The sequence below is a fragment of the Haliotis asinina genome, chromosome 12 (assembly GCF_037392515.1).
Source record: "Haliotis asinina isolate JCU_RB_2024 chromosome 12, JCU_Hal_asi_v2, whole genome shotgun sequence".
Classification (NCBI taxonomy): domain Eukaryota; kingdom Metazoa; phylum Mollusca; class Gastropoda; order Lepetellida; family Haliotidae; genus Haliotis; species Haliotis asinina.
In genome coordinates, this window is record NC_090291.1 from 7,033,370 (window position 1) to 7,060,754 (window position 27,385).

Genomic DNA, 27,385 nt, shown 5'->3' on the forward strand with positions numbered 1-27,385 from the left:
GACAACAGCGACTGACAGTTTCACTCTACAGCTGAATTCTTCAACAGAAGCTCCATCAGTTGCCTTCAAAATCACGCTTGAAGTTCAGGAAGTGTATTTAACATTATAATGTACATTACACATTATGCTTTGATTCTTAACCCACTGCCACACAACATAGGCAGGCAAACTTGTCTCAGTCCAAGTAATAGCTCAGGTCAGTAGTACTGCCTATGGTTGACTTTTAATTAGTTGTTAATTGGACCATAACTATTAACGAACTGTCAACTGAACTTTCTCAATCATAAATTGTAGACTTTAACGAATCGGCTTGATGTTTAATTATATCAATTAACCTTGAAGATGGATGCAAGACAAGACCTGTTCAAAATTCTCTCATTGCGTTTTAATGGTGACCAATGCATTTTACCAAGGCAACATTGTTTATATATCTGTAAATGTCCTGTATGAGAATACAATAAACAAGTTCTCTCTCTCCCGTTCAAGTTTGCCAGGCGAACTGCTGAGGATGTCACCATATATGGAGGGTTTGCCGCGAGGAAGCAGGGCATCCACAAACAAAAATGAGAGTAATTTTACTTTTTCCTGATAAACATATTCGCATCTCTAGGTCCACTGAGATCCTTTTGCCCTTATGACGAAACTGTCTGAATGTATTCATGAAGGTAAATTATCACATTTCAGCTGCTCTTTGATTATTTTATATTGGTATAATCAGTTGTCCATCGGAAAAGAATTAAGTGGAAGGCACATCGATCAACTGAATCGCTCATAAAATCATGTTGTGGTTTGCTGGTGGTAAGAGTTTGAGCGGTTTCCTCCCTTGGTAAGCATCAAACATGGCGGACAAATTCGAGGCTTTGGAACAACAGCTGGAATTGTTTATCGAAAATACCCGTCAAATGGGTATCATTGTCAGTGATTTTCAGCCGCAAGGACAGAATGTTCTAAATCAAAAAATGTAAGTATACATATATTGTGAAAAAATATAATGAAAAATCAAGAAGCTATACGCAAGTTGAACATCTGATCAAGCATTTTCAAATATTCCTCCTTTCCTCTATTCATATGTTCAGATAATGTACAACTTTAGGAAAGAGTTCCTTCCGTTCCTCCTCAAGTCAAATTAACAGAGGTAACACTAAGTAGTTCAACTCTGTATGTATTGATTTTGGGCCATTTAGTTATTTTTGTGAGTCCTCAAGTAATTGTTGTGTTTGGTGTTGTTAATAATTCTAGCAGAAATCAATAAATACATTTTATTTTGGGGATGGGGAACGGAAGGAACTCTTACCTAACTTTACTGTAAAATGTGTAGGCTCCCACTGCAGGTCAGAAAAATCGCTAACCCAAGCTTCGGTTTACTTTCCTTCCCCTTTACCTCCTACTTCCTAATGTAGTTAACCGGGACTTAAGTTTCTCTGTTTTCTTACCCACGACAGAGACCAAAACTGTCCCATTTTTTCCGCTTATGATAAGTTCGTTTTTACTAGCAAAGCCGTGGCAAGTGTCATGTCATTTCTATTTTTCTCATGTGGTCTCTATTTCTTCTCTTTATTCCTTGCCTATTTTGTAAATCATAAAATGCAAAAACAGTATTTTTGCTGTTTCAGACAGACAATGGTTTTAGAGATGCAGGAAATCGACAAGTTCCGTCCTCAGATGCAAGATGTCCATGTCCCTTTGGAAGTTTTTGAGTAAGTGAGAAGAGACATCTAAGTGATTATTTTCAGTATGTTTGAGTATGGGATCATCGTAGCGCTGGCATTGCAGTTGTGTTGTGCAACGGCAAGTGGGTCCAGGTGGATAAGGAGCCTTTGATAGCATCTTAATTTATGAAATTTTTGTATGCACGCATGTAAGATCCAATTTATTTTGATGAGTACTAGTATTCATAAAAATCCATGGGTAGTTGTATGCAACAGGCCTAATAGGGATTGAGTTTTCACATAAATATTTGTGTTATTTATTTCGATACGCAGCTTATCTGTACTGGTGCATTTAAGAACTATGAAATTTTTATCATGCTGGGGTCATTGGATCTAGCATGTGGACCTGCATCCACAACTCATTTTTCTGTTTTTTTCACTCATACCCATTCTCATCCCTGTATTCCACATGATTGTAGTTACACATAGTCACTAGCATCTGTCATTGCCTTCTAGTTACATTGACCAAGGAAAAAACCCCAACCTGTATACGAAGGACTGCTTGGAAAAAGCCCTGGCTAAAAATGAACTGATAAAAGGAAAGATGGATAACTTGAAGGTGAGTTTAAAGTGTGTGGATTGTATATTATTAATTTAGGCCTTACCAGAGGTTTGACAATTTTCATCAACCCTACTTTCTGAAAAATATGTTGAGTTACAGTAAAACTTAATTATCTGAGTTCTTCGTACCTCAAATCATTTAATTGTTCGCAAAAGATTACAAAGCAAATCCTTACACTATTTTACCTTGTCCAAACAAACACTAACTCACTCTGAATTTCATCCAATGATACAAATGCTTAATACGAGTTTGACGAAAAACTTTCCAGACACACTTGTCTAAGTATATTTATAGAACTCATAACTGATCTAGGAACTGTCATAATTAAAAAAGCCGTTACTGCAATTTTTCAGTTTTTGACTGAAAACAAGCATTACCTAGTAAGCTGTGACAGCGCACTCAGTTATCATGACTGTGCTGTTTTGAAAGCCTCGTCCTAAAACCCTGTCTTTATTTTTTCAGAGGTTTAAGGCAATGCTCATGGTTGAACTTACGAAAGTGTTCCCAAATGAGATGAGCATGTACCGAGCCCTCAAGGGAGATGAACGACCAACGTGACACCTGCACCTGACTTTATGCATGAAAATAATGACATTATGTTGAGAAAGAGAGTTATTAACTCCTGAGTTTCTGGTCACGAGACGTCATTTGGAGATAAACATCATGTGTTGGCCTGTTTTTGGATGTTATTGAGTATTTGAAGCACAGGAATTCATTTGGAGCCAAACAGCCAACGGGTACAGGAGTGCAGTGTCATCAGCTGGCGGTTTCAGCTGGTTCTCATGGTAGCATCTGGAACTGCTCATTTGTGATGTCATTAATCTGACTTTACGTCACAATTCGATTTGAGTGAGGTCACCACTGCTGATGACACGGTGACCTCACTGCTGATGATACAACAAAGCAACTGTTTGCGATGTTTCTACATCTCAATACAGAGCAAATAATCTTGCAGTTTCCAGGAATCAAATACCATTTGATCATGTTTTTCAATCAGATTACAGAACACCATGAGTTTTGGTTTACAATGTTGTAATATTGTGGTTGATGCAGCAGGTAATAGATAATACTTCAGGTGACAAAATGATTTTAAGAGAAAATAATGATGGTGGGATAAATCTTTGGACATACACAAGTGTGTTTGGTCCGTGCTGATTTCTTCATCGTTTCCTCTGTACATATTCATGTGGACCCATTCATCTCATGTATTTCAATCAATAAACACTAATATTAAAATTAAATGTTACTCTGTGTTGCTGAATTTCAAAAGTAATTACTTTTTTCTATCTATTTACAGAGATGTTTGCTTAGTGAAAACGCCATACTGGCCATAGCACTCATAACAAATGAGATTTCCTTTCCCATGTTTCCACTTCATACAATTAAGACAGGAACACAGAGCTGATCAACATGATTTATTACAAAATGATGTATTTACACATACAGACGTGCAAGTTTGGTTTAACATTGCTAGGAAGAGATGTTCACTTAGATCATGGCACATTTGCTTGATGTTGGGGAAATCCTGAGAAGATACAGGTCTGAGAAGGAATACAGCATGGTGCTCTAACAACATGGAATGAGTACAAGGTGGTCTTCAAACCCATGATAATCAGGTCCTGGCATGTGATGCAACTGTAGAGCAAACTTCCTGGTTGGTGGCTATTTCCTGGACGGTGTCTACTTCCTGGACGGTCTCTTCATCTCTTGTCGTCTCTTCTCCAGATCCACCACCTGAAACAACACTAGTGCTGCTGTACAAGGAATGAAGACAAGAACACATCATTACTTAAAATATTAGATGGAAAATAAATAATTCCACTAAAAAATCTGAATGCAAGACGACCACAAATATGAGTTATGTTTTCTGATCTAAGACCAGACCTAAATCCATATGGGGTGGTATGTGTAGGAGAAACCACAACCATGAGGGTTTAAAAAGAGACTGTGAACCCTGTGAGGTGGGATGTCCCGACACTTAGGGTTCACAATCTCTTGTAAACCTGGGTAAGAGTGGTTTCTCCAACTTACCGTTTTTGTGTAAAGTATCTTTTAAAATAATATACAACGATCGATATCACTAAGCCTCAGTGCCTAAAAATCTAAACAATAGATCTCCATGGGGTACACAGTATAGCAAGTGTGTTGACATCACACGGCCATAACCTGGCTGATATTCGTGAAAAGTTCGAGCATTCCACGCACTGCACGTCCGAAGTACCGGTTTCGGAACGATTTCATTCTTTGCTGCGATCCTTCGTAGCCTAGTGGATAAAACTGCCAAGCTAGAGACAAAGGGTTGCAGGTTCAAAACCAGGTGTCACCACAATATATTGGAAGTTTCCAATAATGTCATTCTTTACGATCATTGATAGCAAAAGAAATAATTTCAAAACCTTTGTTTAGAAAGTATCAGGGCAAAGTCACATCCTGGGGATCTACAAATCACATCCCAGTGATTTACAAATCACATTCCGAGGACTTGCATTGTTACAATACACATCTCTGATTACATAGTGTAACCATGAGATACAATTTTGAAGAGAGTGATAAGAGTTGGAACAGTATGATTAGGCAGCGATAATAGGGTACAAAGCAATATGTATTTTGATAAATACTTTCACCCTTTCTGCTGGTCAGTCACAACCCTGAATGATTTGTTTTTATATTCCTGATAGTGAAGATAAGATATTGTAGAGGAACATAAACTTAGGGGCATTATGAAAATACTGCCAACCAGAAAATATTAGCAATATGATATCTGCATTTGCACAAATATGATTTGTAATTGGCATACTGTAATATAAATCTATGTACAATATCAAATAGGACAAATTGTATTGGAGAACAACTTTATTGCGTGATTGTGACGTTTCGATACAGATTCTTGTACTCAAAACGTCGCAATCATGCAATAAAGAAGCTGTTATCCACAACAATTTGTCCTATTTGTACACTTCAACTTCTAAAATGCCACTCAAACAAGTTATGTACAATATTGCTAGCCTCATATCACAATACAATACTATATGGATACAATACAATACTGATAGCGATACAAAACTGTATTGCTGCCTTGATACACCATTAATCAATGATAACAGTGAAAGCCATATCATCAAAAGCTAAAACATACTGAGGAAAATCTGAACACAATGCCACTGACCTGTGTGACCTGGCCCTCTGCAATGTTCTTCATTTCTTGACTGAGATTCCTGGAGTTAGGGAGAGTCTGCAAGTACACAAGCACACATCTCATAGCAGGGTCAGAAGTACTGTGTGTAACAGGTTGACTAACATGACTGCAATAGTCTTCAGACATCTATCATAATACGACTCATGCACTCTATCGTTGAATTAATAATAGAGACATTCCTAGAAAGACAAAGACAGTCCTGAGTATGCCAATGTGTTGTTGAGTAGAACACACATAATTCTGGACCCAGGGACCTTACCTTACCAGTGAGTGAGTTTAGTGATTCACTGCACTTAGCAATATTCCAGCTATATTCTGGTGGTCTTTAAATAATGGAGTCTGGATGAGACACTCCAGTGATCAATGGCATGAACATTGATCTATGTGTCTGACCACCAGATCCTGTTAGTCATCTCTTGCGACAAGCATGGGCTCCTGAAGATCAGTTTGAACCCAGATATTCATAGGTACTCACCTAACCCCTTACAAGAATCACAGATTGTTGCTGACAGATTGCAACCTGGCCCCTTATGGAGTGTATACTACTCAAAATAAGTTAAGAACAAATGGTATTGAAAGGTGGTGAATTACTGCATTACTTTACAGCCATGACAGACCGACCATGTACTGAGTGTTAGTTAACTTTTTTCAACCAGAACATTTAGTGTCTCCTACCTTAACGAAGAACTTGGTGACCTGGAAGAGTTTGTCTGCACATGACTTGAATATGGCACTGTCTTCATCTACCCCATGATGCACCAGTACAGACTTGACAATCTGCTCCAGTTTCTGCAATATAATACTGTCACGTATACATCTAGATGTGTACATTTCATCTCTGCTGTTAGCATGAAGCTAGACATGTTTCATATGTTTGCTGACTGAACTAATTTAGTTCTGTTGATCATGGTAGTGATGACTTTTTACAAATCAGTCCAATGGTCCATATTTTAACGATTACAGAAATGTTAAGGAACAAGCAACTTGTCTCAAGCTGAGTTATTCAATGACTTGAACTTGTTTTAAGTAACATCATCTAAAAACTATATCAATGATAGTTTTATACATTTGTAAATTTTAGTGAGCTATGTTATTTTCTTTAGGAAGCACCTAAACAGATCACCATGAACACATGGCAGGGTTTTTAGTGTTGGTCACAGCATGTTAATACGAGTTCATCATATCTCGCAATTTGACATCATATAAAAACCTCATTCAACCTGTTCAACATCCTCATACTATAGCGGTTGAACAAAGAGTTATCCCCATACAAGAAAACTATTATTAGTGACAAAAGTAGCTCTGCAAACTGAGATGTTAGGAAGAACTACCTTTTTGTGCCTCTCTGAACGTGACTGTTTCTTAGCCCTCTCCTCATCAGCACCACTTGCAGTAGGCACTGGTGCTAGTCTTGACTGTGATGGTTTATCACATCTCTGTGATGAGAAAACATCATCTCGATCATCTGATCGGTTGAGCAAATCTGGATCTGATCTTCGCTTCCTCTTTGGTGGTAGAGGCAGTACATGACTGTCTGACTTCAGGCGCTGGAAAGAAGCACTCGGTTGTTTCCGTGGTGACCGTCTCAGCTTCTCAGAGGGCAGGGTCTGGCGTTTCCGTGGACTCTTCAGCCCTGGATGCTGGAGCACCATCTTCTGTCGGGACGGCTGTGATGACGCTCTGTAGGGCAAAAGGAAGGCAATATCTACTTAAGATGCAGTTCAATGTGGGTAACCACTTTGTCGTATATGTTGAATACTCTGGCGTATAACAGCAACTATCCCATAATTACATTCTTGTAACAGACTTCCTATTAGTCAATAATACTGATCCTACACAGAACCAATGTTAGATTGGAACTGATGTTCAGACTTGGTGGAATGTCATCATGTCATCATGTCCCATTTCGTGGATCAGTACTCATAATAGTCAGTACTAGTCTGTCACTAGACTGCCCGGTATATTTCTAAACACAGCATGACATATCAAATATAGAAACAAACAAAAAGAGCAGATCAATGCTATTTTGTCATGTCACCTAATGCATATGGACAAACAAATCAACCAAATAAAATGACGCATCTCGGTTCACATGGTGTTTGCAACGTTACAACAGGTCATAACTCTATAGTTTACGATAGGCTTATGAATGTTGAAGCACTATGAACACAAATCAACCAAATAAAATGACGCATCTCGGTTCACATGGTGTTTGCAACGTTACAACAGGTCATAACTCTATAGTTTACGATAGGCTTATGAATGTTGAAGCACTATGAACACTTCAGATCTGAACTTATGACAATAACAATTACCAAAGTGAAGAATATGTACGACACTGGCGAACTTTATCCAAGGAATTCTGGGGTTTGGCTTATCAGACAAACTAAGGGATACAACTCTAGTCATCTGACAATATACCAGCATTTTCACCTGATCTCATCCTTCAATGGCTGCAGTGATGTAAGCGGACCTCGCGGTGACTTCCTGGGCGGGGACATGAGACTCCCTGACTTCCGCTTCCTGTCTCCGGACTCAGACTTCGGGGGCTTTTTCTTGGTGAGGATGTGTTTGGTCGTGAAGGAACTGCATGTCTCATTCTTGATGAACTTCTCTCGTAAACTAGAGTAGTGTTTTTCATTCTTTTCTGATATTCTGTCCTTGTAGTAACTGGGGGCATATTGGAAACAAATCTATACGAACCAATTATAGATAAGGTGGTTCAGGTGAAATGGAGCAGTGCTAGAGTTAAGAGAAGTTAACCTACTTGTACCAGATGCAGTCTGAGATAAACCTAGCTGCACCAGACAAATTCCAGATGCACTGATTTTATTGCCATGTGTAGTGAAAGAAAGATGCTATGGAATTATTTAAATGTTTTATTCTGAAGTTTACCCACTCAAAACTTTACTTGCACTTGGTTCAAGGTATTCTGATAACAAGGTTGCACTTTATAATATTGGGTTGCGCCAGTTCATGTAACAAAGCACTAAATCGAGCCCTATGGAGTTTAATAGTATAAACAGTTGATAGGCACTTTTATGACATTTAAAGTGTGCATGTCTTTGGTGTGTCTGTCACACTGAGTGTCCATCTGTATTTATGCTAGTCAGGAATAGTATGAGGCTTTAATTCAGAAGTAGAGAAGACTAAGAGGACACCTTAGCCAACTATTTTGTCAGTGAGGCCTTGCAGGGCGAACGTGTGGAGTCTGAATATCCACCTAAGTTCAAGGGATCAACAAAGATAGCAGTTGCAGCTATGAAAGCTTGTTCAACTCAGATTTTGGGGAAATCATACATACTGTCAGGTCCAAAAATATATGAAAGAACTCCTTCTATCTCTTTCCAAGCTCCTCTGTATAAATTGTGCTGCCAAGTTTAATCTGCTAGATGATTTAAAAAGCGAAGAGTTGTGACGGTAGGTTTAACTTCCCAGTGTAGACACCTGTTTGGATAAAAAGCCAGCTAAGGGAGGTAATAAAATTATCAGGTCGCGCAATAGATGGGTATAGTGGAGATTTATCAGAACGTATACCTTGGAGATATCAAGGATGGGAGATAAAACTCCACACGGGTCCAGGACACTACATACTGACTAGGAGCAGAAAAATCCCATCTAAGTTTGAGATGCAACTGTTACGCTTACACAAGAAGCAAAACATTAGATTGAATAGTAGAAGTTCTGTGGATCTCACAGAATGATGAAGATGTTTGTTACTTACTCAATGCCGTGATACAGTGTATCCATGCAATCTGGCCATAGCAGAGTTGTCTCCCCCTGACTACTGAGTTTTGTCAGCTTGCGTCTTGACTGCTGTAAACACATCAGTTGGAATTGAGTATTTTCTACTCCTAATCATTTCCAAGGTTGCCTTGAAACTTCATTATCAAACTAAAACAACTGTTTTCGGATCTGAATTATTGTGAAATTTTATGTCTACGGAAAGAATTTTTCTTTCATAGACAATCAGTTATTCTCAGGAAAATTCATCCCATTCCCTCTGGTACCTATCACGGATGTTTGAGACAGCCAACATGCAATACCTAAAGGCACATTTCAAATCATAGTCTAGACACACATAAAGATAATGACTGATACCTGTCTTATTGGTGAAAGCTTGTCAATACATGCACTACCATCAGGATTAAACAGCTTGATGAAGTCCTTCACTTCTATTGTTGACACACCTGAAATAAGTCATCTCATTTTCAACCAACAAGCAGATAAAATGTGGCCAATTTAGTTTTCTTGTTTGCATTTCTTTCACAATAAGTCATAATATTTCACATACATTGATTATAAATAAATCATCAGTTCATTTAGTTTTACAAGTAAAGTATAACAGTGTATCTGTACCTCTGTGTCACTGTCTTACTGCTCCAAACCAATAAGCTCAATACACAGATCTGTTGCATGTTTCGTTCATGTTTTGTTCACCCTCTAAATCTATTATGTGTTTCAGAATGTCCTATATCCATTCATATGACAGTCATCGTAATTAAAGATCACCTATTGTGCCAGGTGTTCTGTGAGAGATGCATGAACTCACCATCATCAGCATGTGGTGGGGACGATAGACAGGCACTTTCTGAAGACTGGTAGCGCCGCATCTCTCGCTTCTGTGTGTCCCGGTGTTGCACAGCTTTCCTCTCTGGCCAGTCCAGGGGATCCATAGCAATATCTGCATCAGTCCATACGTAGGTTATACACTGACGCAATAACAACTGTTGCCTCGATATGGCAACACTTGTCCATCTTAACATTAAAACAGGCAGGACCATGGCCTACTCCAGCATTCAGTGACTCATACACCAGCCATGATAACTAAGTCTTTGTCTAAAACAGTTTTTAAACAAGGATCCTCGACTCAAACACAGCATCAAGTCCAAACACGCAGCAAAGGAGCATGTCATAGGTTAATCCACTGGTGCAATAACTATTGCTTGGATATGGCAACACTTATGGTCATTAAACATGTCAGCAGTCAGCAAAAAATCCAACAGTCATGATAACTAAGTCTTCATCTTTGATTATTTGTTAAACATGGATCCTAAATTCAAACCCAGCATACCAAGCCCAACAAAACAAAGAAACCATTCCTTGCTTTTTTTAACTGTTGACCTATTTATGTCAATGACTGATTAATACTAGTATACAGCTTCATGATCTGTGCTCCATTGTTCAAAACAACCATATGTTTCAAGATCAACCTTATCACTAAGATTACAACCTTGGACTTTGGTTAGCCTCCCATTGAACAAACAACCTTAACTAAGGTTAACCTTAAGTTAACGTTGATAACTAAGATTGGTCTTATCTAGCATCTCTAAGGTTGGGAAGGGAATATGGCAACAGTTTTTATTTTATACGAGATTGAGAGAAGTTTGAGGAAGCAGAGAATGTACAGAGACAGAACGAGTCAAATGGACATGCTGGATTCATGTGATAACTAGGGCCTCTTCCATTACACCTGTGCTGAAGAGTTCAGCTAAGGTTGGAGTCCAAGTTAAGGTTGTCCTAAGGTTGTTTTGTGCAACAGGCATGTCATTTTCTTAAGGTGATCATAACTCTAACCTTAGTGTTTAAAGTTGATCTTAGCCAAGGTTGTTTTGAACAACGGATCACTATATATTAATCACATATTATTACCAATTACACATTTTCAAGGTTGTTCAGCAGGAAGTAAGTTTGTCATATATCAATGACATCATGGGTCCCGAAAATACTGAAGCTCACAAATTAATTGTAAGATTGTTTACAAATCACTGACCTGGTTCAAGAGTGGGAACGGTGTCAGACTCTTCAGTTTGACTCATGGCCTCCTGGAACACTCCATCCTGGAGCAGCTTGTCCAGGAAGTTCTGCTGAATCTGCCCCAGGAACTTGTACAGCATCTCCACTGACATCATGGTGGCTTCTCCACTCTGCTCTAGTTCAGCTGGTAGGACAAAGTGTTGACAGTGAAACACCGCAGCGTCATGGAGACATAGGTTCCTCCCTCCTCCACCTCTATCATGGCTAGATTTTGATAAACTGGACACCTTTACATGAGGTGTTAACCAATAGTATGAACAGAACTATCAACCATACAACATACACACACTGTCTTACTGAACTAGCTGAACCTAATCCATGCAAGGAGTTTGATATACCTTCACTTTTAATCCATATATTATCAGCACTTACTTACCAGCTTGTCCTATGAATGTATTGCAAGTGGCCTGACATGAAAGTGTCCTAGAACACATATTCCTAGCATGTCCTACCATCCATGTAATCCTAGCCTGTCCTACAATCCACATGATCCTAGCTGCTCCTATAACCCATGTGATCCTGGCTTTTACTACAGCCCATGTGATTCTAGCTTGTACTACAACTCATGTGTTCTTAGCTTGTCCTATAACCCATGTGATTCTAGACTGTCTTAAAACGCACATGATCCTGGCATGCCCAATAACACAAGTGATCCTGGCTTGTGCTACAACCCATGTGATCGTAGCTTGTCCTATAATGCATGTGATCCTAGCTTGTCCTGCAACCTGTGTGATCCTAGCTTGACCTAAAGCCTACGTGAACCTAGCTTGTCCTATAACACAGATGATCCTAGCTTGTCCTACAACCCATATGAACCTAGTTTGTCCTATAGCCCATGTGATCCTAGTTTGTCCTAAATCCCAGGTAATCCTAGTTTGTCCTACAACTATGTGATCCTGGCTTGTCCTATAAGCATGTGATCCTAGCTTGTATTGCTGGCTCCCTTACCGACCCAGTCCTGTAACATGTGCGTCTGCATGTGGACAAGACTGGTGTTGATCTGGTCGACAAGGTCCCCTGTCATGTGAGGTAAGCTACTAAGGTACGTCTCCATGCTGTCACTGGGCCCCTCACTGGAGCTCCCACAGCAGATGCCGCTGTATAAACCAGAGTCCATGCGGAACAAGCTGGAATTTATTTCCGAACTGTCACGTAGGACCACAGCAGTGAGGCGATCAGCAGATGAGGACTCGTCTCTCCGCAACACAACATGGAGGAATTGGGCAGGAGTCAACAGGTCTTCTTCTTGTTCTAGGAGAGGAAGTAATTCAGTGAACACTGTTTTATGACACATTTAGTTTGAATATCATGGCAGGGCATCACAAATCAAAGCCATGTATGGAATTGAATTCTGACTTTCAACATAACACACAAAACATAAGAGTACCAGGACAGGCATTTTTGAGTTGTTAAGATGAAGAAAAACCAGGTTCTATGAATAGTCAACATCTTCATTGCAATGAGAGCCAAAACGTTGCACTCATTGAAATAATAAAGAAGTTGGCAATCCATAGAACTTGGTTTTCCTTTAAAACATTTGAGTACCAAATCAGCTGACAAATGACCTCGCCAATATCTGCCTTTAATCAGTCCTTTATACTCATTATGCTGTGAAAAACACAAGGTACAACTCATCACTTAATTTATATATAAGCATACACAAATTCCTGGCACATTCAGTCCATTATCAGTACAAACTACCCCGGAATATCGACTAAGGGAGTGAGATGACGGCAATAATGTAACAGTATATTGTAAACTCTTCCAGAGCTGTCACTTGACATAGAGGCAGGATTTAAGACTTCAAATTTAAGACTTCTCCCTAAACCTGCAATACTTTCAAAATGGTCTATAATTTGCCAAATGAAAATGATTCGACCACTGTTAACACAATGGTTTGATGTCAATATGACGACTAGAGACCATGAGACAAACAATGAACGACGGAAACTATCACTCACCAGCAGGCCTGAGACTCACACCAAGTACATCACGCTGATAGAATTAGGATTCCACAAGCCAGTATTTACAGGTACCATGAGCATAGACCCCCACTAGCCTGTGGACTTGTCTGTATTCATAAATTATCATCAATGGACCCCCAAGTTTTGAGCTGTCTGCACTGACTGTCAAGGGAGACAGTCTGCAGTAGGAAATTACAGTGTTCCCAGGAATTATTGAGAAAATCTTCGTTTTTTTTCTAATGATGCTAAGATTGGAAAAAGGGCTTTCACTATGCACTAAGCATACTAAATAAGGGAAACAACTCTTGAAGGCTTAGAAGGCAGCTCATTACGTCAAGAGTTATCTCCCTTGTCTGAGCAGACGGCTTCCTGTGTTGACATGGCAGAATTTACAGCAAGAGAGAAAAGAAAGCTCATTCTAGATGATTTTGAAAGGGGTGAGACTGATGCTAAAGTGTTAGCTTGTAGACATGGTGTTCCTCTGTCTACAGTATACAGAACTTTGAAGAATATTCAAACAGGAACCGGGATAGAGCACAAAGCAGGGACAGGTCGGCCTAGGAAATTCAGTGTTGTGGATCGCCGAAGACTTGGGCAGATTGTGAGTAGGGGCAAATTGAAAAGTGTTGAGAACATCAGAAATGAAATGATTAGCAGAGGAAGTCCTCAGGTATGCAATGAAACAGTTAGGCAGGAATTACAGAGACTTAATTGGGTGAAAAAACGTGGAATTCCCTCGCCGTTGATGAAAGATGCACAAAAGGAAAAACGCTTAAACTGGTGTCAGGCTCATGAAAATCAAGATTGGGATAATGTTTTCTTTTCGGATGAAAGTTCTGTTTGGCTTTTCCCTAATTGTGTGAAAATTTGGACCAAAGATACTGTCAAACCTATCTACCAGCGACCATAGCCCGAAGTTTCACATGTGGGGTGACATATCGGCTCGCGGAGTGACGCCATTGTGTGTTTTCATGGGAAACTTGACAAAAGAAAGATACGTTGACATTCTAAATGGTCACCTTCTTCCGACAGCACAAACATTGTATGAAGATGATTGGATTTTCCAGCATGATAATGACCCAAAAGACACTGCGCGCTACACAAAACAGTGGTTGTCGGGCGAAAATGTTCAAGTTTTAGACTGGCCCAGTTACAGCCCAGACCTAAACCCAATTGAGAATGTGTGGGGAGTCATGAAGGACAGAATAAACCAAAAGGGACTGAGAAATATTGAAGATATGAAGGCCGAGGTGGTCCAATATTGGGATACCCTGTCACACGATTACCTACAAACTTTGATGGGTAGTGTGCCCAGGCGTATTCAGGCATGCATTGCTGAGCGAGGAGGTCTAACAAAGTACTAAAACAAGACTGAGACTGTAAAAGGATGATGTTTTAACATGTTTATGTAAGTAAAACGCCAGAAGTTAATAAACGTAATGAGTTGCATGACGCAACATGATTCTCAATAATTTCTGGGAATACTATAAGTATAGTGGAAGTTGTCCAAACCCGCATCTGCCCAATCGAGGAAGTTGTCAACACCGACATAAAATACCAGGCCCATTCGTGGCTTGTACCATTACCATCAAATCTATCAATCTGGCACTTTGTCCAAAGTAGATCAATTCTTAGTCCCGATGAGTGCCGGTTTAGACAGCTTCCACTGTACTTTGTACAATACTCATTGGTATTGGAAGAAAGTGAAATAACTTGAATTATCAGGTTCGGAAAGTTTACAGCAGTCAAGGTATGATTCAGATGAGGTAATTGACTGTTGGGTATATCTGACCTATGACGTAGTCCACATTTGCCATGACACTCTCCCTCCAGGCCTGGGCACTGAGTTTCTGGGTACAGTCTACCACTGACGCCGAGTCATACACAGCCAGCCGGCAGATGACTGCAATCTGTTGAACAGACATGGTTTGAGTGTAACAACTTTAATCATCACATCTGTGTAAGCCGCAAAGCAAAGCTTAGAAATTATTTGGGAAAGAAGCCTGTAGTTCCTGGCATGCCTCAGATGACTGAACAACACCCACACAATATTAAAAATGTTAATTCTCGAATTAGTCAGATACGTGTAGGGACAATGTAGCTATGGTAATTGATTTTGATCAGATTAGAAACGATATAACGAGACATTCTTTGTTTTCACAACCAAACTAATCCTAGTCAAATTAAGGTGGAAAACAAACTTTCATTAAAAGACATGAAAAGACTTTGCTTTATAGTTTAGAGACATATGATGACATACTGATGCATTCTGAAATGGGACATGCATGACAATAAATCCAAAATGATCCTGCTCCTGGCAACAAACAAAAAGACTGTGCTACAAAACTATATGTGTAAAGTATTACTTATAAAAAATAACATGCATGCAAACCATGTTTATTGGTTCAGTGAAAACAGATTACCACACCTCTTCCTGCTCTATGAGTTCGTGTACAAGTTCCAGTGACAAGTGGTGCGGCTTCCAAACAGATCTGGGTCTCATAAGGATGTTTACAACAGTTTCTAATGCCTCACATACAGACATCACTGATGTTCCACACAGAGGGCTTGCAAACTAATGGAGCAACTGACACTGTTACCGACACTATACCCATCCCAACACATGCATATACAATTATAATCTGTTTTGTTTTTGTTTAACATTGTCCTCAGTCTGAACCAGACAAGCCAGTGATCAACATCATGAGCATCAATCAACACAACTGGGATAAGACGATACATGTCAACCAAGTCAGCGAACATGACCACTCGATCACATAGGCTGCCTCTTACAACAAGCATTGGTTGCTGGAGATCAGTTTTAACCCAGATCTTCACCGGTGCAATATGCTAGAAAAATTCTGTTAGTTCAAGCATGTCACTGTCATTCTATAAAGTTCACATGAAAGGCAGAAATGATAACGTTGTGTACTAAACATTCAGTTGGACCAAATGTCCGTCCCGTAAACTGAACATAACCACAGATCACTATGCTCATCTCCTCACAAGCCGCACCCATCGGCGTAACTTCTATTGTGCAAAGTACACATTCCCATACAATAATGCTGTCCATCTATAATTTTTCAAGCAGATTTATCCCCCAAACGTAATTTGGGGGAGTTGGGGGGTGGGGGGTGGGTGGTTATTATTTCAACCCTGATACACAAAAATGACTCATGTCAGTGTCAGCGGGTCCACTGTTATTTTAGTAGCATGCTCTGTGTGAAAAGAGTTGTCTCCCTTAGTCATTAGGGATGTTACTCTCTGTTACTGAATCAGTAAAATGAAACGTGCAGCAGCCATTACACATAGAGCTGAAACAAAACGCTGTGACAACTGACCCCAAATTGGATCAGACATGTTTATTCAAAAGGTTTGAAAAAAATAATTCTATTAGATTATGCTAAGTTGCTCTTGAAAACCACTAATTTACTTCTCAAAATGTAGGAAAACATATTTCAGGGCTTTTTCAGTTCAAACTTTTCTTAGGGGTGCAAGCCCCGAACGCCCCTAGCAGGCTCGATCTCTATGCACTCTCGGTCAAATCGCTATATGACTTACTTGTTGCTGTCTGCATACAATTTCTCTTTCCCTAGTTACGCCCATGACACCCATTTTATTATCAGTAAGTCAGGAAATATTACTTTACAAATCGGAAAGGCCTCATGTTTTCTTTCCATAGCCAGTCAAAAGCAATGTATTTTTCAACAACGAAACAATTTTTAGACATTTAGCTATAAGTTTAGAGCTGCCAAACTGGTTACAATAACAAATTTCCCTATGAACTGCTGATAACATATGACATCTTGTTTTCATCAAGGATACAGCTGCAGGGTGTATGATGTTAACATGAAAGTTGGCAATGTCCTTGCATCCACCTGGTCCAGGATCTCCAACATCCTCCCCATCACTGGGACACCTGTCTGTTCAGTCTGCAACAGTGACAACAGCTACAGGATACACATCCACTGCCATGTGTGATGATGTGTAGACATAGTGGTAGAGTATACCTATTGATAGTAATTCTTCATAGCGGACAGAAGTCACAAATGTCTCCCACAAAATCAAATCTGGAACTCTGCATGCAGATGCTACCCATTTGTATGTTACAGTTAGCACAAGGCTAGAGATGAAATTCTCGGTGTGGGCTTCAACTTGTGTTACAATTCACTTGCAAAAATTATCATGAATTCAGCAGTCCAGTTTCTGACAGATGAACAGGTCATCTCATGCCAGGTTTTTCATGTTTTAGCATATTTCCTTTGCAAGAACTACAAAAGATGCAGTTATGAGACTGTAACTTCTTGTATTGTCCTCCAAGAAATGACATATCCATGAGGCCCCACTTTACTCACTGTATTTCACAAGTTTACCCTGGGATAATCCTGGAGAAATTATAGAAGAGGTAAAAATCTTCTTTGGTGCCAAGTTTATGATATTTGTTGAATCTGCGAGTTATGAGATGCACTTCACACTTTAAATGACATTGCAGATAACCTAGATTCTGTATTTCAGAATTTTGACAAGTATCTCACCTGAACTGGAGATGTGACAATATTATTAGTTTCTGACACCAGTGCTAAGTAAGGCATGTTTTTGTGAAACATCCAAAAACACCCCTGCCAGAATACCAAAGAGGTCCCCAGAGTAGCTCTATCACAAGTGGCAACCTACCTGGTGTCTGCTGGTCACTTTCCTCAATCGGTCAAGGAAGGCCTCTAGGTTATCCCGATCACACTGGAGTTGAAACCCAGGGAACACATGACCTTGACCTTCCTGAAATGGAACATACAGAGGACAGTGGCATTCATTTCTGAAACATAAAACCAAGACTTACTTTTGTGAAATATCCTTATGAAAGGTCACCAAAAATGAGTGTAAAAATGGTAATGATTTAATGTTGTGCAAAACTAAACTTACTCCACTGAAAATGTTGTATTTCAGTAACAGGCCCCCCTAAGTAATGGAAGGAATTATGGCAAATTTGAAGGAACTGCATCTCAAATTTAAACAAAGAAGATGGCCGATCTTGTTTCAAGTATTACCGACATTGTTTCTGATAGGGGCGTTGTGTTTATGTTATTACCGCTAAACTACTGATATTGCTGCAATTGTTTCGCGAAATGGGCTGCATTTGTTTCCATTTGAGATGCAATTCCTTCAAATTTGCCATAATTCCTTCAGTTACCTAAGGGGGCCTGAGTAAGCATCCATACATTACAAGGACTGTGATAGATGTCTGGGCTTTTCTATTCAGATATTGTCTACATATTCTGTAGTTTTGTTGCTTTGTGTTAGTTGTCACTTGAAGACATGACAGGTATGCTTCAAAGAGAGGGATCCTTGTATGTCCTGATGAGAACGTGGATGATACAGTGTGTTCGTCAACAGTGGCTCAACATCCAACAGACAAGAGCACATGATGACTCACCACTTTGTTCATTACAGTGACCTTTCCCCGCCACACACGGTCATCTTCCCAAGATATGCTGGACATCTGAGAAGTAAAGGAAGCACCTGTAAAATCCCCCAGGGCCTGAAGTGACTGTGGCACACTGTCAGTGATGACTGTGATTTCGGCATTGTGCCAACATGACAGCTTCTTCAGAGCGCCAAATAAAGGGAGGTAACTGCAGCAAAACAAATGTACAGAATCACTTTTTGGAAGCTTTCTGAGTTAAAGATAATGTTCAGTGAGGATATTACAAACAATAAAGATAGAGACTATATACTAGCACAGGTTCTCTGACAAAGGACACCATAGATGTTTGGTAGATGATACAATAGTTTTCTTTCTCTAAAACAGGGTTACTAAGTGTAAAAACTTACCTATGCACTCAAGATAAAGGAGAGTGAGGAATCAAATGCTTGACCAAAATGGCCAATTAGGAAGACAATTAGGAAGTGTATCAGTATGGTCTCTTAACAGTTGGTAGGCACCTGAATCTGAGCAGGCTACCATGACTGTGTATTCTGCGAAGGAATCAGAATCTCAGACACAAAATCAAACAGTTTACCATTCAGCTGCATTTGACTCCTCCTGGAGAGTAGGTCTGACCAACATCACATGGACATCGACACCTGAAACATAGTGAACGTGTCCTAACAATTACTGGTCTGAAACATATTTTGGTTAAAAAGCTGAGACTTTCAGGTATCTTATGATACCAAATACCTGGTGCTGTATGTATTCCATACACAGCAGTTAAGATAGATGCGAGGATAAAAATAGAATTTCAAGCAACAATAGCAACAACTAGGATTACTGTGACCTTGACCTTAGTCTGTCGTCTACCTTGACCTTTGACACTATGGCTTTGTATGGTTTTCAGTAGAAGTATCATCTCATGCATTCTCAAACATGACAAAATCACTATTCATAGTGTTCCGTTACATACAGTTGTCATGTTCTCTTAAAAATACCATGGTTACCATGGAAACATGCCAAAATTACATTGCCTGACACCAAAAGCCACTGCTCTATAAACTAATCCATGAAACTCATGAGTTTGGCTGGCATTGTGCACTTGAAACATCAGCATGTTAGTCATAGTTATCACCATTATTCACGCTTTTACCTGAAGTACACTCAAAGCTTCAGTTGATACAACAATCTAGAGGTGGAAATACAGGGACAATGATTTATGGAATCATGGAGCCTGTTCACTATACATACCAGCATAGGGCAGTGAGTCGGACACCTGCAGCAGTCTGTGGGACAAGCTATTCTCTTCTGTACACCTGGAAAACAGGGCGCATCTGATGATGACTAAGCTTCAACATGGCATTTCTTCATTGATTATGGTAACTGTGGAAAGTGAAATTCAAAAACCTGGGAGCGTATTCCAGGTTCCACATATCAGGTTCCTTGTTTCATCCACAAGTGCCAACCTTCATCTCTCCTGGCAGACACTCTATCCGTCAAACCACAGAGGAGTAAATAACTGAGAAAATCAGAGTGAGATTCTTATCCTGTTTCCAATTCCTATAATATCAAAATCATTCTTAAAAGGAATAATGCAAAAATGAACATGATCCACCTGGACTATCACTCAGTGACTTCTTTGAAAGGCATTTCAGAAGTTGTATAGATGAAGGAAAACCAAGTTCTGTGGATGGTCAACTCACTTTCTCGATATCAGTGTTAGTACCTGCACCGAAATGTCGCTTCCAATACAATAAAGAAGTTGACTATCCATAAAACTTGGTTTTCCTTCCTTTATTACTCAGTGGCCACATGGTGACAACCAATCATGTGACTCTGGTAGGTCACATGATCACTGACCTGTCCCTTTCCTGTTTCTCATCAACTGGCACCTCCTTCTTGTACTGGTCAAGATCCAGGTCCCAAGGAGTGGTCCAGCCTCCACTGTGTTCCTGCAAGGCAGTCCTGTACAAGTACAGTCAGTAACACACATAGACCGCTAGGGTGTGTTGTGGTTTTAGATGACCTTAACATTGTCAATTTATTACATGTGCTAAAGAAGTTAAAAGCACATTCATATAATTTAAATGATAAAAGGAAGATCTATGCTGAATTGTTGAAGGTTGTTGTTTTAATGACCACTGAATGACTTCTTGCAACACACTTAAATAGGCACTGATACTTCTTCCTTTATCAAACAGAATGGGAGGACATCCACACATACTGGCTGCCAAACAGTATCACTGTGTAACAGTTATCCCTAATACATCAGTATCTCGTGTGAGCAGTTCTGGTCAAATACAATTCCAGTTTTTTTCCTACAGCGTTTGACAACTATTAAGGACAGCAAAAGAAAATTCTTCATGGTAAGTAACATATGAGAAAAATTGAAGATAAAGTTAGGAACCCTCAAAACATTTTAACACTGTCATGGGCATGTCACATGATGTATATATTAGCAAGTTCAAGTTCACAAAAGTTATTAATTGTTTCATTCCGTACCAGAAGACTGTAAAAGACACTCAATAAGTCGCACAATCAATTTTTTTTGTTTCGTTATCATATAAATATATATTATTTCACAAATAACATGAGAAATTCTGAAATGACGATGACTGTTATAGTCGATTGTGAGAAGACACTTCTTTGTACTGCCATGATTTCCTACTACCACGTCCCATGAAAACAGGTTCGGCAGCAGTTAACAGGCTGGATCCATTGATGAACAGCTAGTTAAGAATCACAATTAATAGATCCGTGAAGGTCCGGGATAGAGTAGGTCTTCAGCAACCCATGCCTGCCATGAAAGACGACTGTGCTTGTTGTAAGTGGCAACTAATGGGATCTGGTGGTCAGGCTCGCTGACTTGGTTGATACATGTCATCGGCTCCCAGTTGCATAGATCGATGCTCATGCTTATGATCACTAGATTGTTTGGTCCAGACTTGATTATTTACCGCCATCATAGAGCTGGAATATTGCTGACTGTGGCGTGAATCTCAACTCACTCACTCATAATTAATCCTTAAGTTAACAAACAACATAATTTTGTAAATACTGCTAAAATTTGGCAATAACTGTTCGGCAGCCAGTAAAGTTCTTGCCAAGTTACTGATCATCTGCTTGGATACAACATCAATATCAACACTCTTTCAAAGTCATATATATTACAATGTCTTTACAATTGTGACCCAAGAATAACAAGAAAACTGTCTGTATGTACCTCTACTGTCTTGAACAGGTTGTCTGCACACAAAACTTGAACAAGTGGTGAATTTAGACATTTTCCACCTTTATTTTGTTTCTCCACAAAACATTCAAGACATTGGTTAATGGTATCAATAGATTCAGGATCTGAAAAACATACAATCATGTTTATTGTGAGTAAGGCAGATATAGCACAAAACGTATGTCAGGAAGTAGTAATTAACACAAAGAAATCAAATTTTCACATAACATGTGTGTTGAGCTGGAATGTGACAAATGCAGAGCAGACTCAACACTAACCGTGTACCAAGTCTCAAGACTTTGGTTCAAAACGTGTCCCTTTTCTAATATATGTGTGACACCACGTCTGTAACAGCTGTAAATATGAACTACCATGGGTGTAAATGCCTCTTGTTATTTCTATGAATTCTCTAGTAAATGTTATGTTAGGTTTTGTTAAGAATTTTAGTATATATTAATTTATAAATATTCCTTGGAATGGGAGAATGGGACGAACTCTTACCGTCACATAAGTCATAAGTAGATCTACAGTTGCTGGCCAGAAGTGTGTCATCCTTAGAGACAAAGACTTACATGTTGCTGTTATTACAATAATAATTCATTTTAATTCATTATAGTTGCTTTTTATTTTCATATTTTCAAATATCTTGGAAATCATTCACAGTTTTTGGTATAAAATTTTCTTTCATCTTTCTAAATCTTGATTAATTATCGAATGACACCTGATTAACACTGTGTACATCTACCTTGTGTCACGTGCCCGTGACATCTGCACATACCTGATATGTTCGCAAGGAACACTAAGTAAGCCATCACAACTACAGCAAAACTTTAGTCAATTCGACAAGTGCTACTGAATAATATAGAGTGTCCGGCATTGCCATCATGCAGCAACCATAAATGGCATTGCTGGCGTTCAAGTTACAAATGTTTTGAAAACGGCGCTGGAACGGGTGTTACCAAAGTTATACTGGAAATTCCATCACGGACGAACAAAAAGACGGATCGTGAAAGTTATGAAACGTATCTTTCTGAACACAGAAACGTTAATCAAATCATGTCGTTTCTTATAACAAAACTGGATCACACATACATGACAACAGAATACAGTACAGACCACATATACAACCCTAAAGCTTTTCAATGGAAAAACATCGATGTCCTAATCGTAACAACGCAGTTACGTCCCTTGATTATTTCATCGCTCGATGACATTGCGACATTTCCGCATGGCTGTCTGTTGTGAAAAAACAGGTAGGGGTTGTCTGGGACATAACACAATTCGTATTACTTGGATTTAATAGTTGTCATACACAGAGGCAGGTGAGAATATCTAAGCTCCGTTCAAACTTTTCCCTACTGCAGTGACAACCATTTCCATCCCCGTCACCCCATTGGCATTTCCGACAGTGGCTCGATCAATGTTATTCTCTTTTTCATGTTTTGACATTATCTGACAAAGTGCCATGATCAGTGAACAGAACGCAAATCTGCTGAGAATCGCATTTGTAGTTTTTAACGTATATTCGTAGTTCGTGATCATGTGAGTGTTCTACACTTGCACAATCCCCCTTTTGGACCATATCGAACGAAGCGGCAATAAAATCCTAAATTCGCTGGAATTATCTTCCGAAATGTAAAACAGACACCGCTACTCACCGGCACATTGCGCATATATTTATTTCTAAATGCCATCATACTTTTATACTTGTTTGGCCTTCATAAAAAATTTCTCCATGCAGATTTGCTTTAAGACCTTTTCTCCAAATGTATCGGTGTCATTATGGAAAGATAAGATATATTGTTGCGTACAGTAGCATTTCATTAAGGAACATTGGCAATATTCTATAAACTACAAATAGAAACATGAAAGGGTACTAAGGTATAGAAATACAAATAGAGGACCGTTATCATGAGAAATAGATGCTAGATGCTACCTTACAATATATAAAGTGAATCTCAGTAACACGACAAATTATATAGTTTGAATAATAATGGCCTAGGTCAATCAAGAAATCTCCTATATTTGTTCGAAGTTAAAATTTGGTAACAAATTATTTCTATACTATTTCGTAAATTATTTCTAAATATGAGGTTAAAGTTTTCTGTTGTACTAAGATCTGGCCAAACTATACTCGTAGAAGAAGTTAACATTTCAACAGTATATATTGAGAACGCGTTCTACCTGGTAGTAGAAGTAAACCCAGACGTTACAATGGTGAAATATTTGCAGGAGATAAACTTTCCCTAAATGACGAGGGACATTCTGTACCTTGCGAATGTCTTTGTACAGCGCCCGAGAAATGACGTTCTCCTTCAGTTACTTCTTGTGGTTGGGTCTGGTTATCGTGTTACCATTAAAGAGTACGTAAAGGCATGTGCTAAGTTCAGGAATGGTGAAGGCATGCTGTTTACAGTACTGAGGACCCTACAGCAACTGTGTTTGTTCAAAATACGCGTATGTGATGTTAGGTTATGCTACCGTGATGCTAGGCACTTCATAGGTACGCAATGTCTTACGTTCTTGCCTGTCCACTTCCGTAGTCATGCAGGCGGCCATTGTTTTCTCTGCCTTGAATGTGAGTTGACCACTGTTATTAACGCACTCCTGAAGAGCCACGAGCACTGCAATGCTGATGTCTCCTCAGTGCGTTCAACACTGGTTACAGTTTTTACTCTGCTTGTTTCATTTCAGATACATGCCCAGGCAGACCCTACCACATTTCACAGACTTTTTAAATATGACTGCTGTTCGCGATTGTCATGTGTTTGAGACGCTGATAGACTGTATCAAAAGTAGAGATTTGAATTCGGTGCAGGAGGTGCTGAACTCCATCAATGGGAAGCTCCAAGCTATCAAAAGTTTTCCGCCATCGCTACCGGACCCAATTTGTGCGGCAGCCGAGATCGGGGACGATGCCATTTTGAACTTATTGTTGTTATCAGGGTTTGATCCCAATCGCTTTGCCTCAAACGACGAAAGAGGTAACATTATACGTCTGAAACCTATTCACATTGCCGCTTGTCAAGGCAATGTAAATATCGTCCGAAGGTTGGTAGATTATTACGGAGTATCGATCAACACGCCCGATAGTAAAGGTAAGACGCCGTTACTTTGGGCGGTCTATCGCCATAGTAAGGACGTTGCGCGCTACCTTATTTCCCGTGGTGCAGACGTGAATCAAGCCGACATTTCTGGTTTGACTCCTCTGTACATGTCGATAGGCAAATTCCACAGCCTTGAAACGTTCAAGCTGCTGATTAAATCTGGCGGGGATGTAAATGTGAAGGTTAGTTCCAGATGCTTGTTCTACAAGGCAGCAGTGATTGGAAGACTCGACAAGGCCAGGATCCTCCACGATCACGGAATAAACTTCAGTGAAGTATGTGCTGATTTGTGGATGAGGATAAATATCAGTCTAATTAAGCTTCTAATTGAAATTAATCTGCCGCTTGTCTACCCAAATGACAAAGAAACCTCTCCACTTGAGATGGGTTTGGAAAGAACTACGCCAAGCGAGAGCACTCTAGCATGGCTGCAACTGCTTGTTTCAGCAGGTCACCCTGTCACACAGGCGGCAGTTGATATTGTCAGTGAGAGGTTTACTGGAGACATTGCAGAATCCATACAGAGATATTTACAGCACCATGTCTCAAATCCAAGAACGCTTCAGGCCTTGTGTTGTTTCAATATCCGTGAGACACTGGGGGGTCGCCTTCCGCAAGAAGCTGATTATCTCCCCTTGCCACCGGGATTGAGAAGATATGTTCGTTTAGAAAATCTTTACAGAACACCTTAAGCAAGATGTGATGATTCTGTTATCATTCCTGGATAAATTTAGGTCGTGAGATACGACGACCAGTATAACATTTGACATGGACAAGACATGTAATTTGTCCACACATAGACAACATTCTTTGAGGCCGTTAGTGCTATATCTAAGTAGCCAGTATGAGATCTGGAGTACAGCCCAGATTAAGTAAAGGATAGGACACTCCTCATCTGTTTACCATCGGAGGAGGGAAAATCTTTCGGCCCTCGGGATTTTCGCTGATCCGGGGGACTACAGTTGCTACCAAAACAAGGAGAAGTGTTTTATACGACTTATGAACCGCCATGACCCTAAAACACAAATATGTACATGTATGTAGATGACGACTGTGAATGAAGCCCACAACATCCACACTAGTGCCTCCTTTCAGAAAGCTTTAAAAGTATACTCATAAAAAAAGTGGGCAAACCTGAACTTTCAATTTGGATAGGTAGTATAAACGTTAACAAACGTTTCAAGGACAGACATCTTATGAACGCACCACCATTTCTCTCCAAAACACACGTGCACAACGTAGTAACCCCATACACGTGCATGGGGTCCCGGTCTTGATTTTGACGTTTTTTCAAGAAGGTCGAGAAATCACTTGGAACATAAATTTGGACACTCATACTGCATCACACATTTATTAGTGTTTGTTTCTAGTCGTTTGTTTTAAAATGCAAATGGTATACATGCAAACTACATGCCGTACACCAGTCATTTTTCAAAAGAGACTACATTCCAAATAACTATGGTTGTAAGAAAGTGCAAATGGTGTTGCACTCTCAAAACATTCAATAACATCAATGAATCTCCTAAATTTTGTCAATCGTAAATTTAACAAAGGCAATTTCCCCCACTTTTTTTGAAGAGTATGTTTGATGAGCCAGCGCAGGGAACGCGTTTGTGACAAGCAGGCGGGGCAAGTAATCAGGACGAATATACTTGGTTGCTGCAGGTAAATTTGCGATTAAACACGTGCAATACATGCTGACCGTGGCTTGAAATCAACACCGCTACTGTTTAACATGTGTCTCGCTGAGCGATTTAGGTAAGCAAGACACCATTACGAAACGATTCGCAAGAAGACATCGAACTTTTCAATATTTATGACGACAGACTGTTTCCCTCTGTTTGAAATGGGATATTCTGGAAGCGTTCACATATATGCAAATTGGGGTCATTTTTCAGGTCGTGGCTCATCTAATATTTGTCAAGCAGTAAGGTTATCGCAAGTCACTAAGGTAACCTTAGTGCAGAGTTAAATAACGGGAGTAAAGTTGAACCTTAGTAAAGGTAGCTTTGTGAAAGGAGACTTAGATCGCCATAATTAGCCTGAGTGTTTTAATTACTGTTTTGTATTGCAGGGATAATCTACAGCGTCTTACAGTCTCCCTGCTTATGGCTATTATGCGGTTTCTATTTCGCTTGTCCCATTTACGTATGTACTCTATGTTTGTAATATTCAAAACTGTTATAATTATTTTATAATAAAGAAAAATCCTAACAGTTGCTTGAAACGCTTGCCTTCATGATCGTCGACACAGAAATACAATTTCTAGTTCGGCACATACGTTCTCTAAAAAATGAGGTAATGTTCTTCGTTACTAACATATCGATGACTCCAAAAATCAATTCTTTAATTGGTTGAAGATGCATTATCATGATT

At 39.5% G+C, this 27,385-nt stretch overlaps 2 protein-coding genes across 2 annotated transcripts; one reads left to right on the forward strand and one right to left on the reverse strand.

Annotated features, from left to right (window-relative positions):
- Positions 1-831: 831 nt before the first annotated feature.
- On the forward strand, positions 832-3,512 carry LOC137258095 (mediator of RNA polymerase II transcription subunit 10-like). Its single transcript, XM_067795654.1, has 4 exons — positions 832-961; positions 1,614-1,697; positions 2,166-2,268; positions 2,734-3,512. The coding sequence occupies exons 1-4, from the start codon at positions 840-842 to the stop codon at positions 2,827-2,829; spliced, it is 405 nt and encodes a 134-aa protein (XP_067651755.1). The 5' UTR covers positions 832-839; the 3' UTR covers positions 2,830-3,512.
- A 161-nt stretch (positions 3,513-3,673) lies between these two features.
- LOC137257758 (mdm2-binding protein-like) lies at positions 3,674-22,903 on the reverse strand. The gene is made up of 20 exons (XM_067795180.1): positions 22,681-22,903; positions 21,897-22,027; positions 20,534-20,625; positions 19,925-19,989; positions 19,266-19,329; positions 18,680-18,878; positions 17,923-18,024; positions 17,074-17,180; positions 15,677-15,740; positions 15,041-15,158; positions 12,233-12,535; positions 11,241-11,408; positions 10,020-10,151; positions 9,569-9,657; positions 9,192-9,283; positions 7,901-8,137; positions 6,799-7,147; positions 6,143-6,256; positions 5,438-5,503; positions 3,674-4,005 (listed from the first exon to the last, which is right to left on the reverse strand). The coding sequence occupies exons 1-20, from the start codon at positions 22,712-22,714 to the stop codon at positions 3,952-3,954; spliced, it is 2,580 nt and encodes an 859-aa protein (XP_067651281.1). The 5' UTR covers positions 22,715-22,903; the 3' UTR covers positions 3,674-3,951.
- Positions 22,904-27,385: the final 4,482 nt, after the last annotated feature.

Excerpts from the sequence above, each read along its gene's own strand:
- LOC137258095 (XM_067795654.1), top strand. The coding sequence starts at position 840 with ATGGCGGACAAATTCGAGGCTTTGGAACAACAGCTGGAATTGTTTATC. Across the intron at positions 962-1,613 it reads AATGTTCTAAATCAAAAAAT|ACAGACAATGGTTTTAGAGA; the intron begins GTAAGTATACAT and ends TTGCTGTTTCAG. Across the intron at positions 1,698-2,165 it reads GTCCCTTTGGAAGTTTTTGA|TTACATTGACCAAGGAAAAA; the intron begins GTAAGTGAGAAG and ends ATTGCCTTCTAG.
- LOC137257758 (XM_067795180.1), bottom strand. The coding sequence starts at position 22,714 with ATGGCTTACTTAGTGTTCCTTGCGAACATATCAG. Across the intron at positions 9,658-10,019 it reads CCCACCACATGCTGATGATG|GTGTGTCAACAATAGAAGTG; the intron begins GTGAGTTCATGC and ends GACTTATTTCAG. Across the intron at positions 5,504-6,142 it reads TCACCAAGTTCTTCGTTAAG|ACTCTCCCTAACTCCAGGAA; the intron begins GTAGGAGACACT and ends GTGTACTTGCAG.